The sequence below is a fragment of the Cajanus cajan genome, chromosome 6 (assembly GCF_000230855.2).
Source record: "Cajanus cajan strain Asha chromosome 6, NIPB_CcT2T_4, whole genome shotgun sequence".
Taxonomy (NCBI): Eukaryota; Viridiplantae; Streptophyta; class Magnoliopsida; order Fabales; family Fabaceae; genus Cajanus; species Cajanus cajan.
Genome location: NC_138522.1, coordinates 25316881 through 25337298, shown reverse-complemented (window position 1 = coordinate 25337298; position 20418 = coordinate 25316881). Strand labels below are relative to the sequence as shown.

Genomic DNA, 20418 nt, shown 5'->3' with positions numbered 1-20418 from the left:
ACGGAGGACCATACGTGGTAAAACGAGCCTTCTCAGGAGGAGCATTGATCCTCACAGACATGGATGGAAAAGAACTTCGATACCCAGTCAACGCTGACGTGGTAAAGAAGTACTATGCTTGAAGACGTTGCTTGCATAGGCCCGCTAGGATGAAAACCCAAAAAGGGCGTCCTAGGCAAAAGTTAGGGCAAAACAAAAAGCCCGCCAGTACAAGGGTACTAGGCAAAACAAAGGCAAAATTATCCCCGCTAGGATACGTCCTAGGCAAAAGTTAGGGGCAAAAGAATAAGATGTAAAAGCAAAGCAAGCAACGGTCACTTGAATCGAAAACCGAAAGGCGGTTCAAATGATTATCTTCTAGAAGCAAGCGTCTTGCAGCATCTACACTCCTGGCTCAGGCATCTCACCCGAAGCAACTAGGGGAATGTAAAGAGCAACAATTACAGATATAATTGTTAAGCCCAATGTATATAGCCTACCCTGGCCAGCCATTCTTCAGAAAAACCTTCTGTATATCTTTCTGTAAAAACACTTGTGAATATTAATAAAATATCTATTCATTTCTTTTCTCTCTTGACCATGTGATTATGCCTCTAAAATTGGTATTTCTAAAAAAAAATTGTATGAAATTCCTTAATAATCGGTCCATAAAGAAAATTGGAGGGGTTCCTATAAAATCCATAATCTCCTGCATAAAAGGCTCACAAAAATATTCCCTCACGTCGATGACAGAAATTCCTCCAAGAAAAGGAGGATAGGGAGAGCCATTCATTTTTCTAAAAACATTAAATAATAAAACTTGCATTTGTGCATCACACACATTAGTTGCACATTCAAAGACCTTATCATGAGGCAATTGCATAAAATAGAAAAATAGAAAATTGCTTGTGTATGACAGCAGTCAACAAAAGCCGAAAACGAAAAAAGGCAAGGATACAAACAATACTCCTCAGTTTGTACAGAATAATTGAGCCTGGAGAGGCTTGCTGAGAAAATACTTCCTCAGAATAATTAAGCCTGGAGAGGCTTGCAGAAACAATACTCTCTCACCATACAGAATAACCGAGCCTGGAGAGGCTTGCCGAAATAATACTCTCTCAGAAATAACTGAGCCTGGAGAGGCTCGCCGAAATAATACTCTCACAGAATAATTGAGCCTGGAGAGGCTCGCCGAAATAATACTCTCTCAGAATAACTGAGCCTGAAGAGGCTTGCCAAAATAATACTCCTCAGAGACATTTCTGTACAGAAAAAGCCAAAATCAACAAAAAAGGCAAAAACACAGAAAAAGCCAAAATCAACAAAAAAGGCAAAAAAATACAGAAAAAGCCAAAAACGACAAAAAAGGCAAAAGATTTAGAAAATCAATCGCCTCCCACAGAATAATTAAGCCTGGAGAGGCTTGCCGAAATAATACTCTCCAAAAGACGTCTCAGCTCGCATTCTCGGGCTGAACAAAAAACAATACTCATGCAGAATAACTGAGCCTGGAGAGGCTTGCCGAAACAATACTCCCACAGAATAACTGAGCCTGGAGAGGCTCGCCGAAATAATACTCTCTCAGAATAATTGAGCCTGGAGAGGCTCGCCGAAATAATACTCCCCAGAGATATCTCAGCTTCCACTCACGGGCCAAATTCCCCAGTGAAAGCTATCAAAGCGAGATCAGCAAAATTCCCCAACGGAAGCATGATCCAAACAAAATATCCAAGTCAAAGGACTTAGACTTCCTCAGTGGAAGATAGCTTTCCAACTCAAACGAAGAGTGAAGCTAAGCCTGAAGAGGCTTTCTAAATAATACTTTGGGATACATAAGATCCCCAAATCCCCAGCCGCCTACTCAAGAGGCATTCCTACAAAAAGGAAAAAAAATCAAAAGATCAATAATCATTCCCCAAGTGGAATTCGGCTCTTGGCCAAACATCAAGCATCAAGATGATCTGCCTAACAGAAGAGGCTAATCACAATCAATGACAAAATCCCCCAGCGGATAACAGCCTACACAGAGGCGGCAAAACCAGAAAAACAAAAAGAGTCACCCGAATAAGGATAACCGGGATACTCCACCATCGTCGAAAGGACGTCAGCCAATCATAAGGCACCGCTCATCTCAGAAAGAGCATCTTCGTGTCTACACCCCAGGGAAACAGAAATTCCTCAATGGGCACCAACTATGCAAAGGAAAGTTGGGACACAAGAACCTATGAGTAACTGCACATCCCCTAGACGGATCCCTGCGTTATCCAGCCCTCAGTGGCACAAAAATCAAAAACAATCGTCAAAGCAGCATCGTGGACTGTGGAGACAAAATCAAAATCAACATCCAGAACCCTCAGTGGATAATAGCCTACACAGAGGCTACAAAAATCAGAAAAATCAAAGAGAGACACCCGAATAAGGATAACCGGGATACTCCACCAACGTCAAAGGACGTCAGCCAAACATAAGGCATCGCTCAAATCAAGAAGAGCATCTGTGTCTACACCCCAAGGAGTCAGAAATTCCCCATGGGTACCAACTATGCAAATGCAAGTTGGGGCACAAGAACCTATGAATGAATGCACATCCCCTAGACGGATCCCTGCGTTATCCAGCCCTCAGTGGCACAAAATCAGAAAAACGTCGAAGCAGCATAGTGGACTGTGGAGACAAAAAAATCATCTCAGATCCCTGGAGAGGGTAAACTCGCATTGCCGAAGTGATCAGAAGACACGGACGCAGACCCTGGAGAGGGCAAACTCAGTTGCCTAGGTCGTCAGAGACCAAACAAAGTCTGGAGAGACGGTACTCAAACAAAGTCTGGAGAGACGGTACTCAAACAAAGTCTGGAGAGACGGTACTCAAACAAAGTCTGGAGAGACGGTACTCAAACAAGGTCTGGAGAGACGGTACTCAAACAAAGTTTGGAGAGACGGTACTCAAACAAGGTCTGGAGAGACGGTACTCAAACAAAGTCTGGAGAGACGGTACTCAAACAAGGTCTGGAGAGACGGTACTCAAACAAGGTCTGGAGAGACGGTACTCAAACAAGGTCTGGAGAGACGGTACTCAAACAAGGTCTGGAGAGACGGTACTCAAACAAGGTCTGGAGAGACGGTACTCAATCAAAGTCTGGAGAGACGGTACTCAATCAAAGTCTGGAGAGACGGTACTCAAAGTCTGGAGAGACGATACTCAAAGTCTGGAGAGACAGTACTCAAGGTCTGGAGAGACAGTACTCAACCATCAGCGTCGTCAGAGGCACGTTGGTGTTCAACTTCCGGCTCGGGCGTCGAGTGAAGTTGACCCTGGAGAGGGTAAACTTAGCTACCGAGGTTGTCAGAAGCGCCGAGGTATGCAACAACCTGGAGAGGCTACTCAACAATTTTCCACCGGAAGACGCTACAAGTCAGAAGGTTTGCACATCACCCGGACAATTGGGTCAACTCCTTTACTTGTCAGCCGGTACACCAAAAGGCCGTACGACTAAGTAAAGGGGGGGCAGCTGTAGACCCCTAAAATTGTCCGGGTCGGAAATAAAGCTTGAAGACTCTCGAAGACTAAAGGAAAGTCAGCCGGAAGGACTCCTGGAAGACCCTGGAAGACCCTAGGATGATTATCTGTAGGTTTAGAGGTCTTAGAGTAGCAAAAAATAAGAAAGTGGAGGGAATGAAGCCCAATACGGCCTCCCAAGAGTTCAGTACGGCCGTATTGAACATTTTAAACTACAATACGGCCGCACTGAACTCAATACGGCCGTATTGAAGTTCAATACGGCTGCATTGAACTCAATACGGCTGCACTGAACTTCAATACGGCCGTATTGAGGTTTTTGAACTTCAATACGGCCGTATTGAATTCAATACGGCCGTATTGTAGTTCAAAACTTCAATACGGACCGTATTGACCCCCAGAAACCGTATTGAGCCTCTTCCCTATAAATATGACGTCAATGGGACGTCATTTCACACTTTTGCACAGAGTTTTGACTCCCTCCTTGAGTATTCTGGGGTTTTTGAGCAGTGTTCTGCCCTAGAAATCTCTCTGGGAGTCGATCCGACGAAGTTCTGGAATTCCGAGCATTTAGCTTGGAGATTCGAACTTAGTCGAAGGGAAATCCTCCGGATTTCCATAGTTAAAATTTTATAGGAGGGAGCGAGCGGTCTTGTAGAGGGAGGGAACGCCAAAACGCTTCCCAATTTCTGTCAAGATATATAAGAAAGCACGCTTCAAAGGTTTATCTCTTTAAAGTCCCTTCTTTTACCGCTTTCTATTTGTACATATTTAAACTGTCGTCATGTAGATAGTTAATTTATAATTGCTTAGAATAAATAGGGGTAATTTAGTAATTTTGAGCTATTATTTAATAAATAATCTGTCATAGGGAACCCGAAAGGGGCGCTGTGGGGTGCTAACACCTTCCCCACGCGTAACCGACTCCCTTACCCGACTCTGGTTGTAATGGCCGAAGTCGATTTTTGAATCGATTGCCTTAAACTTCTTTTTCCAATGTTTTGAGTAAAACATTGGTGGCGACTCCATGAACCCTTCCTTTTTATGAAAACCGCTAATCCATGGAGGGTCCCGCTTGGGATTAACATGGATTGGTGAGCCTTTTAATAAAATTGCTCGTTTGACAAGGTCTCAGTTTGAGAATAAGTCATTCTAGCAATCCATATTTTTAAACAAATAAAAGAGTCCAAACATCCTTCGCGAATGCCGAAAGCCCGTTTCGGGCCGGTGGCGACAAGGTTGCATGTGTATTTTCATTAGCATGTAATTAGAAGCACATTTGGTGTGCATTTCGGCCATGTGCAACACATGCACATGGTGTGATACGAAATGCAACTCAAATGGCCTCCTAATTACATGCCAAATGAGAGCACATGGAGGGGGTGGCCGGTTGGCACCAAAATTTGAATTTTAGAATTCAAATTTTGGTGCCTAGAGTTAAGTTAACCATACCATGGTTTTGCTTAACTCTAGGTGAACCCAACTTAAACCCTTAACCTAATTTCACCTATAAATCTTCCTGTGGCCGAGTCTTGTAGCACTTTTGGAATTAATTGAAAGAGATTTCTTCACTTGAAAACTCTCCCTCCGAAAGTCCCTTTGGTTTCCTACTCTACCCTCCTTGAGTGCTTCTCTTTGTAGAGCTAGGACATCCTTTTCTTCCGTGGAACTTAGCTAGAAGCAAGCTTCGGCCACCTTGAGTCTCTTTGGAGCTCCAATCCTTGAAGCCTCTTCCAAGGATCCGTGGAGACTTAAAGTTCTTCCTATGTGCATCCAAGTGGAAGCACATCAAGTGGTATCAAGAGCATCCGGTTTTGTCTTCAAGAGATAAGTGTTGATTCTTATCTTTTGTGGTGTGATCCGTGGAAATTTGTTTTCAATTTTTGTTCATCTTATCTTTGAGTTCTTGTCACATGAGAGTTGCTTCATTCCTAGATCTATTTTTGCCTTAAATTTTGATGGATCTAGTTTCATGTTGCTTTGAATGATTCATATATGCGCCTATGTAATATGCTTTCATGAATCATGCTAACTTCTTGTGTTTAATTAGGAATTTTCTGCCTATGTTCTTTTTATTTTCTTTGAGTCATATTTGAAATTTTTTTTTTCGGTCAATTGAATGCTTGAGTCTTTTATTTTGAAATCCATGTCTAGTAGGTTTGTGTAGTTCTTATATGTTCATCTTTCTTAGCTATGCTTGTTGATCCGTTTGAATTTTGATTTGCATCTTGAAACAATTTTTTTTTTTTTGGATTTGGCCGAGATCCATAGCTTTGGTATATGCTCATAATTTTTGTTTCATTTTTGAGTTCATAAGCTACTACTAGATCATTAGTAGTTTTCTTAGAATTTTAGGTTTCCAAATTTTTGAAAATGTCTTGAAATTTTCTTTCTAATCCGTGAGATTTGATTTTGTATAATTTGGAGTGTGCTGAAATTTGTGTTTGGAAATTCAAATTTGAATTTGAGTTTGGAGCCTAAAAACCGTGCATGTGCCATTCAAACTAGCAAGCATCAAAAGCATGTCACATTTCACTTGAATTTGAACTTGATTTCACTTGTATTTGGCAACTATTCTAAACCGGTTTTTAGTGCTACTATTAAGTGTGATCGAGAATCATATGATACATCTTTTGTGAGCAGCAAAAGGCAACTCCTAATTGATTAAAAAAAATTTAGAAGAAAGATCAAAAGAAATTCCAAACATAAGTGATTAAAAAAAAAAAAAGGTGCTAAACCAAAATTTGAAAAGTAAAAGTCAATTAAGGAGTTTGAATTCTTATTTGTTTCTTCTCGGTTTGTAATTGTGTTTGATTCATAATAATTTCAGCTACTACATCTTTGAGTGTTTTTTGGTTTTGAGCATCCATTCTAGAACTATTCATAGGTCAACTTCTTCTTGTTCTAGTCAACTCATTATTTGTGTCATATAATCTTGTCATCCTTTAATCTACTCTTGTCTTTCTTTTCCTTCAATACTCTTTGCTGTTCATATTGATGTGTTAATCAAAGAGTGGCCTTAGTTTGACCTAACCTATCTTCCTAAGGAAAGGAAGAGGAAGGAAGCTAGAGAGCTCTCGGTTTTGACTACTCAAATATACACACCATACACATTTTGTTGGCTAGAAATTGGTGGCTGGACTGGATTCACACCGTGAAGATTGGAGGAGTTTCACTTTGAATTGTATTTGAATTTAAAAAAAAATATATATATAAGCATTAGTGACGGATTTTAGTGACCGACTTTACCTTACTAATTTGAATTTTTGTTGCAAAATTTGGTCACTAATCCATCACTAATTCTTTGTGGCTATTTTTAATCCTTCATTCCAGCCACTTGTTATTTGTTGTTTATACTTTGTATTTGGCCATTTCAAGGAGTGTCTTTGGTACACAACCATCTCTCCTTAAGTTTACAATTTTCGTTAGTACTTGGTGGGAGTGGTCCTTGATTGATCTTTGGTATCTCTCAAGCTCTCACCTTAGGACACGTTTAGGTAGTTTAATTTTTTGCTTAATACTTGTTTTACTTGCTTTCATACGTCTAGTTTATCATAGTTCACAAAAACATCAAAAACAATTTTCATTGAAAAGAATTTGGTAGAGATTAACTACAAAGGGGATTAGTAATTTTTACTTGAAGAGGCTTGGTTTTTAAGTGGCTTCTAGTAGCTCACCTCCCTCCAAAGTTCAATTTGTATACATAATCCTCTAAGTACTTAGTCTTAACCTTGCATAAAAACAATTGATTTTCAAAGATCATTCTTCAAAAAGCAACTTTCTCCTATAATGGAAGAGTTTTCTACTCCTCAAAGTGATAGTAATTCAAGTGATTACAATGACTTGTCAAAAGTAACACATGAATTAAGATCACTTAAGATTTGGAAGAAACAAGAAGCCAAGCAAAAACTTAAAGAAAAACTTGAAAGAGAGGCTCAACTTGCTATCTTAGAGGAAGAGATTCATTTATTAAAGGAGAAAGAAGAAAAATTACACCACAAGCACCGAAGTAGACATAGCTCCCAACATAATTCAACCCTAGGAGAGTCAATGCATGATGATAGCCTTGCTTTAGGAGATCATTATCAACCACCTCCTAGAAGGGTGCATAGGACCCCCAAACCAAGGGAATCTAACGTAGATCTCCCTTATTTTCATGGAAAGGATGATGTTGAGGGGTACCTAGATTGGGAAATGAAGGTGGAACAAATTTTCACTTGCCATCAAGTGAGTGAAGAAAGAAAAGTCCCCTTAGCCACCCTAAGCTCTCAAGGTCATGCCATGTATTGGTGGACTTCTCTTGTGAGAGATAGGCGTCTCCATAATGACCCTCCAATTCAATATTGGAATGAATTAAGGAGTGCCTTGAGGAGGAGGCATATACCCTCTTACTATACTAGGGAGTTTATCAATAAGCTCCAAAGACTCCATCAAAAAAATATGACTGTGGAAGAATATAGGCAAATGATGGAGTTATATTTAATGAGGGCTGGAATTAGGGAGGAGGAAAACATTACCATTGCTAGGTTTTTAAGTGGTTTGACTTTTGAAATAAGAGATAAAGTAGAGCTTCTCCCTTATAGGGATTTGAATGATTTGGTTCAACTTTGCATCAAGGTTGAACAACAAAATTTGAGAAAAGGTTTTAAAAGCTCATACTCATCATCTTATTCTAAAGTTGACTACAAGAGGGAGGGCAAGAAAAATGATTTTGAGAAAAACACTTTTCCCTCTAAAGGCCTAGACAAGGGTAAAGAAAAGAAAAAAGAGAAAAAAACAAACACTTCACACACTAGCACTAAGACTAGTGACATTAAGTGCTTTAAGTGTCTTGGGAGAGGCCACATTGCTTCTCAATGCCCTACTAAGAAAGTTATGATTTTAAGGGGCCAAGACATTTATAGTAGCCAAGATGAAGCTACTACTTCTTCATCTTCAAGTGAGGATGAAGAAGAAGCAAGTGAAGGAGAATATGTGAGGTCACTTATCCTTATAATGGGGAACTTCTTATGATGAGACGGGTCCTCAATAACCAACCTAGTGATACACAATCCCAAAGAGAGAACATTTTTCATACAAGATGTAACATTGCAAACAAAGCTTGTTCTCTCATAGTGGATAGTGGGTCTTGGTGCAATTGTTGTAGCACTAGGATGGTTGAAAAGTTGGGTTTGACTACCATACCCCACCCAAAACCTTATCAACTTCATTGGCTTAATGATGATGGGGATATGGTGGTCAACCAACAAGTGGAAGTAGAGTTTTCTATAGGGAACTATCAAGATAAAGTTAAATGTGATGTAGTTCCTATGGAGGCTTGTCATATTTTATTGGGTAGGCCATGGCAATTTGATAAACAAACTCATCATGATGGCCTAACTAATCAAATCACTTTCACTCATAAGGGTAAAAAGTTTGTGCTTCATCCTTTGTCACCTTCACAAGTGATAGAAGATCAAGTACAAATGAAGGCCAAACGTGAGCAAGAAAAAGGAAAACAAAAAAAGGTTGAAAAAAAAAAAACTTCTAAAAATTGATGAAAAAGAGGATTCTAGAGAGATTAATGTTCCCTCTCTAGAGATAGTTCAAGAAGAGAGTTTTCAATCAAAACCTTTGCACAAAACTTCTCTCTTTATTGAACCATCTTCTCATATCCTCATGTGTAGAGGAACATTAACTTGCACTGCCACATCTTCTTTGGAAACTTCTCTACCTCTTGAGGTGAAAAATCTTTTAAATGAATTTGATGATATATTTCCCAAGGAAGGTCCAATGGGACTTCCACCTTTTAGGGGAATAGAGCATCAAATAGATCTTGTGCCTGGGGCTAATCTTCCAAATAGACCAGCTTATAGGACTAATCCACAAGAGACCAAAGAGATAGAGAAGCAAGTACAAGAGTTGTTGGAGAAGGGTTGGATTCAAAAGAGTCTAAGCCCTTGTGCTGTACCAGTCATCTTGGTGCCAAAAAAAGATGGAAAATGGCGGATGTGTTGTGACTGTCGAGCCATCAACAACATCACCATAAAATATAGGCACCCAATTCCTAGGCTTGATGACATGCTTGATGAATTGCATGGGTCATCCATATTTTCCAAGGTAGATCTTAAGAGTGGATATCACCAAATTAGAATCAAGGAAGGTGATGAGTGGAAAACCGCTTTTAAGACTAAGTTTGGACTATATGAATGGTTAGTAATGCCTTTTGGGCTTACTAATGCACCTAGCACATTCATGAGGTTGATGAATCATGCCCTTAGGGATTGCATTGGGAGGTTTGTAGTTGTTTATTTTGATGATATTTTAATCTATAGCAAAAGTCTAAATGATCATGTGGATCACCTAAGGCAAGTTTTTCTTGTCCTTAGAGACAATCACTTGTTTGCCAATGTCGACAAGTGCACTTTTTGTGTAGATAATGTTATCTTTCTAGGTTTTGTGGTGAGTAAAAATGGGGTTCATGTGGACCCCGAGAAAATCAAAGCCATCCAAGAATGGCCTATTCCTACTAATGTAAGTGAAGTTAGGAGCTTCCATGGATTGGCAAGCTTTTATAGGAGATTTGTTCCTAACTTCTCTACATTAGCTTCACCTCTCAATGAGTTGGTGAAGAAGGATGTGGTCTTTGAATGGAAGGACAAACATAACTTAGCTTTTCAAGATCTAAAGCATAAGCTTACTCAAGCACCTGTTCTAGCTCTGCCTGATTTTTCTAAAACTTTTGAGCTAGAATGTGATGCTTCAGGACTTGGCATAGGAGCTGTGTTGTTACAAGGTGGTCACCCCATAGCTTATTTCAGTGAAAAACTTCATGGGGCTACCTTGAACTACCCTACCTATGACAAAGAGTTGTATGCTTTAGTTCGTGCCCTTCAAACTTGGGAACATTATCTTGTGACTAAGGAATTTGTCATACACAGTGATCATGAATCACTTAAATATTTGAAGGGTCAACATAAATTAAATAAGAGGCATGCAAAATGGGTTGAATATTTAGAACAATTTCCTTATGTCATCAAATATAAAAAGGGCTCTACAAATGTAGTAGCTGATGCTTTGTCAAGAAGACATGTTCTATTGAACACCCTAGGTTCTCAAATACTAGGGTTTGATGACATCAAGGAGTTGTATGAAAAAGACCTTGATTTTGCTAACTTTTATTCTTTATGTATTCAAAAACCTTACCAAGGTTACTATATTTCTGAGGGGTTTCTTTTTAAAGAAAACAAACTTTGTATACCCCAAGGATCTATTAGAAAACTTTTGATTAGGGAGAGCCATGAGGGTGGGCTCATGGGGCATTTTGGAATTGAGAAGACTCTTTCACTTTTGAAAGAGAAATTCTTTTGGCCTCATATGAAGAGAGATGTCCAAAGGTTTTGTAGTAGTTGCATTGCTTGTTTACAAGCAAAGTCTACCACTAAACCTCATGGGCTATACACCCCTTTGCCTATATCTTCTTCTCCTTGGGTAGACATTTCCATGGATTTTATCCTTGGTTTGCCTTGCACCCAAAGAGGAAAAGATTCCATATTTGTGGTTGTGGACCGTTTTAGCAAAATGGCACACTTTATTCCCTGCCACAAAGTGGATGATGCAAGTCACATTGCTAAGTTATTCTTTCAGGAGATTGTGAGACTACATGGGTTACCCAAAACTATAGTCTCTGATAGAGATGTTAAGTTCTTAAGCCATTTTTGGAAAACTCTTTGGGCAAGGCTTGGAACTAAACTTCTATTTTCTACCACATGTCATCCTCAAACTGATGGACAGACTGAGGTAGTCAATAGGTCTCTCGGGACTATGTTAAGGGCAATCCTCAAAGGCAATAAAAAGTCATGGGATGACTATCTCCCTCATGTGGAGTTTGCCTATAATAGAGTGGTTCACAAGACCACTAACATGTCTCCTTTTGAGATTGTTTATGGCTTTAATCCTCTTACCCCTTTGGATTTATTACCTCTCCCTGATGTGGCTTCTTTCATTCATAAAGAAGGTACTTCAAGGGCTGAGTTTGTTAGGAAATTACATGAGAGGGTTAGAGATCATATTCAATCCCAAACAGAAAAATACCAAAAATACAATAATAAGGGTAGGAAGGAAGTTATCTTCAAGGAAGGTGACTGGGTTTGGCTACATCTTAGGAATGATAAGTTTCCTTCCAAAAGAAAGTCAAAGCTTAGTCCTAGAGGAGATGGACCCTTCCAAATCCTTAGGAAAATCAATAACAATGCCTATGTTCTAGATCTCCCTTCTGAGTATGGTGTTAGTTCTAGTTTCAATGTTTCTGATCTCTCTTTGTTTATAGGACTAGCTAACCAAGAGGAGGACACTTTGGATTTGAGGACAAATCCTCTTCAAGAGGGAGGGGATGATGGAGGAGGCCCATGGGCTAAGGGCCCAACTACTAGAGCAATGGCAAGAAGGATGCATGAAGAGTGGGCCCAAGCCCAAGAAAGGCCCATCACTTTATTTTGTTGGGCTTTAGCTCAAGCCCATTAGATTAGGGTTAGTATAGGGTTGGGCCTTGGTGCCTTGTATTTTCTTTTGGGCCTTGTATTTTCGGCCTTTGTAGTATAGGAATTACATGTAGAGGTCATTTGGAATTTAGGGTTAATTAAGGTTGCATGTGTATTTTCATTAGCATGTAATTAGAAGCACATTTGGTGTGCATTTCGGCCATGTGCAACACATGCACATGGTGTGATACGAAATGCAACTCAAATGGCCTCCTAATTACATGCCAAATGAGAGCACATGGAGGGGGTGGCCGGTTGGCACCAAAATTTGAATTTTAGAATTCAAATTTTGGTGCCTAGAGTTAAGTTAACCATACCATGGTTTTGCTTAACTCTAGGTGAACCCAACTTAAACCCTTAACCTAATTTCACCTATAAATCTTCCTATGGCCGAGTCTTGTAGCACTTTTGGAATTAATTGAAAGAGATTTCTTCACTTGAAAACTCTCCCTCCGAAAGTCCCTTTGGTTTCCTACTCTACCCTCCTTGAGTGCTTCTCTTTGTAGAGCTAGGACATCCTTTTCTTCCGTGGAACTTAGCTAGAAGCAAGCTTCGGCCACCTTGAGTCTCTTTCGAGCTCCAATCCTTGAAGCCTCTTCCAAGGATCCGTGGAGACTTAAAGTTCTTCCTATGTGCATCCAAGTGGAAGCACATCAATAATTGTTCAGGATTTAAACCAATTACAACCCAATTAAAAAACCAAAAATTTAAACTAAACTCCTAAAATTTGAACATAACACTAAAGCACTAAAATCACTTCGAGTCCTCCGGCATCCCAAGCTGAGTCTTAATTCGGTTAATCTCATGATCAAGGTTATCAAACCGTTCAAGAATACCCGAATAAATCGACTCGTGCCTCCTAGACATCTCCATTACCGCATCAAGCTTGTTAATCATAATTTGCTCAAATGGAGAGAACGCTTTAGGCTCTGATTCTTGTTCCTGTTCAGGTTCAACTTCTACTTGTGGTGGGTGGTCTTCATCATGAGATGGAACGCCATCTTCATCAGTTGCAGGTTCAGGAGTCGGAGGGACATCTCCCATGAATACCCATTTGTCTTCCTGTTTCAGCATCCCCATATGATGCAATGAAGATTTTTCAATCTTATTCGAGGCATGAAGCATTATCTTTTTCTCCCCTTTCAGATCCACACCTACTTTCTCAAAAATCCTAGACAATAACAAAGCATATGGTATTGGACCATCCTCCTTCCTCCTAGCCTTCCACATACAGTCATTCACCATAGACACCTAATTTATCTTAATCTTTTTCTTGATTACATGCATCAACAAAATGTCATCCCTTGACATTTGAGCATGATTATGTAACCGAGGCTTAATCATCCAGGCTATAATAAAAAAAATTAATCTTGAATTTTTCTTCATACCTCCCGCCATAAATTTTGTATAGTTGGTGGTCTTCGGGTTTCTCTAACAGTCTCTAAAAGTTGTCAGCTCCTCAAAATCTCCAAAGTTGAAGGGTTGGGGCTTTGTACTCCCGTCTCCGCTCAGCCCAGCGGCTTCCTTCAAAGTTGGACCATCAAGCTTTATAAGCTTGCCCTTCAATGAAAATTCTCATCCTAATTTTCCAATAGACATAGTTTTTACCATTGAAAACAGGAGGTCTATGAATAGACACACCCTCACCATAAAGTAGATTGTTGTTGGCCATGTTTGAAATCTTGAATAACACTCAAGAACCTTGCTCTGATACCAATTTTTAGAAAAGAATGGCTCAATCCAAGAGGGGGGGTGAATTGGATTCTATGACACTTTAAAAATTTTCAGAGTTCTTAGGATCTTTATTTCAATTTAAACTTTTCTAATATAAATTTTCAAAGAAGTTCCTTAAAATACCTGTCAATGAAAATGAGTCTTATATGCTTTCTTGATTAATCTTCAATAAACTTCAAAGTTAAGAGCAATCAATATGCAACACTTTGATTCAGTTTAAAACAATGTTGTGCATACAAACATGTTAATCAAGATTATTCTCTTTAACACACAACCAAGATATTACTCAAAGTAAAAGATAAGGGTAAGAGAAGATTGCACAAGTCTTTTATCATGGTTCAGTCACTCCACATGTGACCTACATCCAGTCCTCAATCATAACCTGATCAAGATTTGTTCCACTATCTCAATGAAGAAGTTTTACAAGCATACCACACATGCATACACCCCTACATTCAAGATAACCACTTTCTTGACCCAAAGAAAGTACCCCTTGTAGAAACCCACTACAAGAATTCCTTACCACTTGAGAAACCTACTCAAGATTTACAATTATTCACAAAGAATTAAGGAACGAATTCACCTGGAATTCATAAACAAATCTTAATCTTTCTCTTTTCAAGAATGTGATGATGATGATGATCTTTTCTCAAAGCATTTCAAAAACGTTTTACTTCTTGGTTTCACAAAGAAAACACTCCAAGAAGGTCACAAAGACTTCACAATCATGTTTTTCTCTTTTTGATTCTCTGTTCTATCTTGTTCTGAAGTTTCAATATGTGCAAACTATTTATAAGCTTTTCAGAACCAGATAATCGATTATTTTAAAGGATAATCGATTATTTTGTTCTTCATAATTTCTGGAAATCAACCAAGAACAATTTAATCGATTATTTTGCAGGATAATCGATTATTCTAGAGAGTGATTCCTGGGATAATCGATTATTTCACAAATTATCGATTATTGCAGCAATGCATCCTTTTTACCTGTTGCTGGAGTAATCGATTGTATTTAATGATAATCGATTATTTTGAGTCAGTTTTCAAAAACTTTGTTTTATGTCTCAAAATATCTTCTTAAGTTTCAAACTCATCATCATACTCACCCTTAATCAGATTAGATAAAGATTAGCTCATGCACAAAGCACACACATGAAAAAATAAGCTCAACAAAACACTACAATTTATGAGCTACTCCTATTACAACATAATAGTCATATTTTTCTTCTTGACTTTGTTTTTAACTTGTTGATGTCCTTGATCAGCTTTGATCCACACTTTGTTATCATCAAAACCTTCATTCTCCAGAAGTGAGTTGATTCACCACTATGAATCTCAACAATGTAGACAGTTTACTTTCAAACTCTTGGGGTTAAAACCCCTATTTCTATAAATAATTGTAATAAATATATTATGTAAATAATCAATAAAAGGGGGGAATAAATACCCAAACTATTATTCTTTATTATGCTAATTTCGTCATAGGATACCGAATCAAGGCATTGTAATGTTCCTAACACCTTCCCTACACGTAACTGACCTCCAAACCCAATTCTAACTATGAAGGTCATTGTTGCAATTTGGAGGACCTTTTCTTTTTACGATATTTTGAGTAAAACATCAGTGGCGACTCCTAAGAACCTTTTTTCAAAAATCATTGATTAGGGATTAACCTGGTTTCTGGACATTCCCTAACCGATGAGATTTTCAAACGAAAGTTCAAACCATATGTGGGTAAGATCGAAATTTTTCGGGTTCTGATAGTCTCATATTAAAATTTCTTGCTTATTATATTAATAGAAAATAAGATGTAATATCAAATAATCATACCATGCAAAAATTCAAAATTCTCAAATGCATTGATGAAACTCTTTTACTCCACTCTTTGACTTGGCATCATCACAAGATTTATGAAATTCCAACAAAAGTAATCTTATTTGGGAACCTTGAAATTTGATAAGTTTAATACTTTTAACTCTATCAACGAAAAAAGAGATCAACTCATTTTGAATTTTATATCCAAGATAATGCTAATGAATTTCATGATTTTAAATGTATTTAAAATGATCTTGTGTTATTGAATCAAATTGTTGAATCAATCCCAAAGAATTACTACCACTATCTTGATATAGTTTTTTATTGGATCCTCAAAAAACTAAATTATGATAGCATGATATTTCACAAATAGAATTATTCTAATTAAAACTTGTTCCCAATGTTCTTTTTCTTTCATAACATTTGTTGCAACTTTTAATCAATTGTTTCATTTTGTTTAACCTTACTCTCAATTCATTCCAAACATCCATGTTAGTTATACAGTAAAAACTATTCTCGTATTATTTAAGTCATGCTAATATGTTGCCCATTTCTTAAGTGCTCATTTGCTAACAATCTTTTATTATTTTTATATTTGAATAACTTATAACAAAAACAATATACTTTCTCAACATCTTTGAAATAAATTATTTATTATCACTAGTCTCATAATTGCTTAATTTTCTAGAATAATAAACATATGAAAAATATCTAAAAATGTTATCTAAAGAAAACGCAAAATTCATTTCTCTTATAGTCCACTAAGATTTTCTTATTCCAACATAAGAAGAAGAAAAAAACACATTCTTAAGCCCATTTAGCTAAAAGAGACATACAACCAGCTCCAAAGAGAAGAGAGATATTGGCCCCTAATCGGAGACTACCACTTTTTTGCATTCTTGGATTCATAAAATCAGCTGCAAGAAGATCAACAAGAGCCATATAGATTAAGATCCCTGAAGATGCTGCATTGAAGATTCCTTCCACAATTAGGGCAGTTGGACTGCTTTCATCGTAAACATTAGTGATCCCTATGCCTATTCCAATCCCCACAGGAGTTGTTAAAGCAAAGAACAATCCCATTATTGTCACAGATAGCTTCTTGAAATTTGCCTGCAATATTCACCATAAAAGTCACTTTTGTTGTCCTTTTATACTTTTCACTCAAGGAGCAAAAGTTTTGAAGAAAAGATCTAACACTCATTTTAATGTATGATACTTTAGTTGTATTACTTATTTTTAATATTTATCATAAGAACAATTCAAGAAAACTTTTATGAAAATAACAAAAATTTAATACAAATAATTAATTTTCTTAATATAAGTAAAATTAGTTATTTTTATTTATAATAGAAAATAGAGGGAATAACAAATATCAGACATGCGTTACAAAGTAAAATTAAATATAAATATTTTAAAATATAAATATATTGAATTATATATTTTCAAATTTTAAAAGAGAAGATATTATTATAAAAAAAAAATAATGAAACTTCTGCATCATTAATATGATCCACCAAAAACTTCAAAGGTAGACCCTTAGTAACAAGCGATTAATTAATCAAGTGAAAAAATAGTCAAAAAGCAACCATTGATCGGTTTATGTTTAGAAAAAAATAGAATAAGTTTGAAAAGTCCTAACCAATCATTTTATATGGTTCATAACAACCACACAACACACATATGGTTTCGAACTCTCAGTCACAAGTCATTTCGCAGAAAGTCCTAACCATTCGTATTTATTTGTTTCAGACCACTCAAAACAACGCGCATGGTTACAGAATCTCAGTTACAAATCATTTCATGGAAAGTCATTTTAACATGTTTTTAAATTTCTTAAATTTACGATAAATTTGTTTTTATTTCTGAATTTAGTCCATGTAATATAAAAATAAATAATATTTTAGTTCCTCAAGGTCAAATACAACATCATTAACAAAAATAAGTTAAGTAAATTTACAAGATTAATTGAGTTTGATGTGTTACTTTATTAAAAATGACACGAATAAATAAATTTACGTGATAGATTCCAAGATTCAATAAATTTTATGCAAGTGTTGTGAAGCAAATTCATTAATAATATTTTATTACTAAAATTTTTCTTATTATATGCGACTTTTCCTGCGAATTTTGTATTAAAATCTGCAATAAACATTATTTCTATGAATTTTTCTGCTAAATTTATATCCAGGTAATACTTTCGTGAATAATATGTTTTTACAAATTTTAAAACTCGCAGAAAAGTTTTTTGCGAAAAAAAAAATCGCAAGAAAGTTTCCTACAAATTTTTTCGCAAGAAATTCTGCAGGAATATTTTTTCCAAAAAGATTATAGAAATTACTACAAATTCTATCAATAATTCTTCAACTTTCAAATATTCAATGAATTTATCCGAAGCATTTGTCTCCACGCCTCCAACATGTGATACATAATCTTTTAAACTCTAAGATTGTAGATTATAAGTCTAACACTCAACCATACAAATCAACTTGTAAGGTAAGTGTTTCCCCAACTTATATACTTTTTAATTGTATTATTTTTAATTGATGTGGGACTTGAAGTTTTTTAAAATATTAAACTTATACATTTAAATATTTTTTTGATTTTTCCTGCAGATTAAAATTCACAAGAAAATTCGTAGGAAAAGTTACATGTGAATTAAAATTGGCAAGAAAAGTTACCTGCAAAATTTTTCTACCATTTAGTAAACATTACTTGCAAATTTATTTTTGCAAGAAAATTTGCAAGAAACAAAATAAAATTCTTACAATATTTTTTGCAAATTTTGACCATGAAAATTTTTTTCTATTTTCTTTAAAATTGTAGCAAAATTTGCAAAAATTTCTTGTAGATTATTTTTCATAAAAAGATTTGTAAAATATATCTGTAAATTATTTTTTGCAAATAAATTCGTAAAAAAATTTTGTGAAATTATTATTGCAAGAAAATTTGCAAAAAATTCTTGCGAATATTTTTTGTTATTGAAAAATTCGTAAGAAAATGACACTTTTTTTTAGTAGTGTTTGGAAAGAGTGATCGAAATAGATAGATTATTTCAAATTACAAAGTTAAAACGTTAACTATAAATTTGTGGGATCAATATAAAATTTAGCTTGATTTATATGTATAGAAATTCAGTTGGTCCGTTATTCATTAAAAATTAATTAAGATGTCATATATACCAATTTCAGATAATGAGTAATATAAGTAAGTACCTGAGATATACAACTTCCAAGTCCCATGCCCTCAAAGAACTGATGAAAAGTCAACGCAGCTACCAGTGGTCTTATTGTTTTGGGACTCTCTGAAGCTCCCAGAGAAATTCCAATGATGACAGAATGAACTATAATTCCAAGCTCCAACACCTACAATAAATTCAATATCATCAATACCAATTCAAGTGGATTAAAAATATAAACATTTATCAAAGAATATGAAACTCAGAAAATAAATCATACGGTATAAATTAATATTACAATTCAATTAATAAAATAATTCTTGATTGATATATAACCGGTATAACTTTTTATACTCACTAAACTCATTTAAATTTATTGTAAATTTATAACTCATCATCTTGCACAATATGATCAAAAATTGAGGATTTGATTCCTCTAGACTAAAAAATAAATGTGTAAAGTGAAAAAGGTAAACACATTTAAATAGATTAAAGTTAGGAAGCGTACGATAATTCAAATCAATTACTATATTTTTTTTTCTCTTTGTACATTTCTTCAATTAAAAGAGAAGCATCTAAAAACTGAATACCGGCTGCGAAAAAAATTAAAACTTATCAATCAAGGATATGTGAATTCAAAGCTCCAATTTATAATTTATATCCCACATAAAATTATATTCTGTAATTTTTCACAAGCAGTGTGAAGAATCACATCACAATATTCCAAACGCAACTCCAATTTAGAACCAAGTTTAGAAGACTATAATCTAATCTCTCTTGAGCCTCGAGAATTGTGATTATAACCACAAATTAAAACTAAGTAGATAATTGTGACTATAATCTAATCTTCTTTAAGGCTTAAGAATTACTTAATAGTCAACCTTTTCGGTCAGCGAGAGATTAGTAGAAAGCACAATAACACAAATAAAAATTAAATTCGAATATGTACCTGTGATATGACTCGATGACGAAGAAGTTCGGAGGAATGATCATGAGAAGAAACATGACCATGTGCATGACCATGAGTTGCATGTGTGTGAAGATGCACATTTCCTTCATGGCCATGTTCCTTCTCGACATCAGTGGCCTCCTCCACAACTCGTGTCCCTTTGAAGTTTTGCTTTTGAAAATAAGCAGTGGCATAAGTCTCAACCATGAGGGTCCCCATGGCAGTGCACATGGCCACGAAGCCAGTGAAGGGAAAATCGCTCCATGGATGCTCTTTCAAACAAGGCGAAGTTAAGTTTTCAAAGGCATCTGGTAGAACGTGAATGAAGCCGGTGGCTAATATCACACCCGCAGCGAAGGCCTTCACGAAGAAGAAAACGTCCTTCTCGGGACTCAACGCGGGTATAATCTTTCCAAGGAGTGGAATAACCACCCCAATTGCACTAGCTATTAGTATTGACACCAAAGCTGCTATTTTGTACCTTAGGGCTTTCCCTTTGTCGCGTTCTTCGTCTTCTTCGTCGCATGTGCACTTGGAAGCAACTAGAGTTGGAAGTATAACCAATACCACCATTGAAAAAATCAACACTTTCTTAGTTCTCTGAAATTTATCCATAGTGGGTGAGACTAGAGAGAGGCAAATTAAGACTTGTTGTGTTAGTGTAGCGAAGGGAATTGGACAAGTGATGAAGAGTGATATTGAATTTGTGAACGGACTTAGGTATTTTAAAA

The 20418-nt window shown here is 36.4% G+C and overlaps 1 protein-coding gene across 1 annotated transcript; it reads right to left on the bottom strand.

The window, feature by feature from the left end:
- Positions 1 to 16280: 16280 nt before the first annotated feature.
- Positions 16281 to 20418, bottom strand: LOC109794081 (zinc transporter 8). The gene is made up of 3 exons (XM_020353541.3): positions 19688 to 20418; positions 18776 to 18925; positions 16281 to 16673 (listed from the first exon to the last, which is right to left on the bottom strand). Exons 1-3 carry the CDS (start codon positions 20300 to 20302, stop codon positions 16368 to 16370), a joined length of 1071 nt encoding a protein of 356 aa, XP_020209130.1. The 5' UTR covers positions 20303 to 20418; the 3' UTR covers positions 16281 to 16367.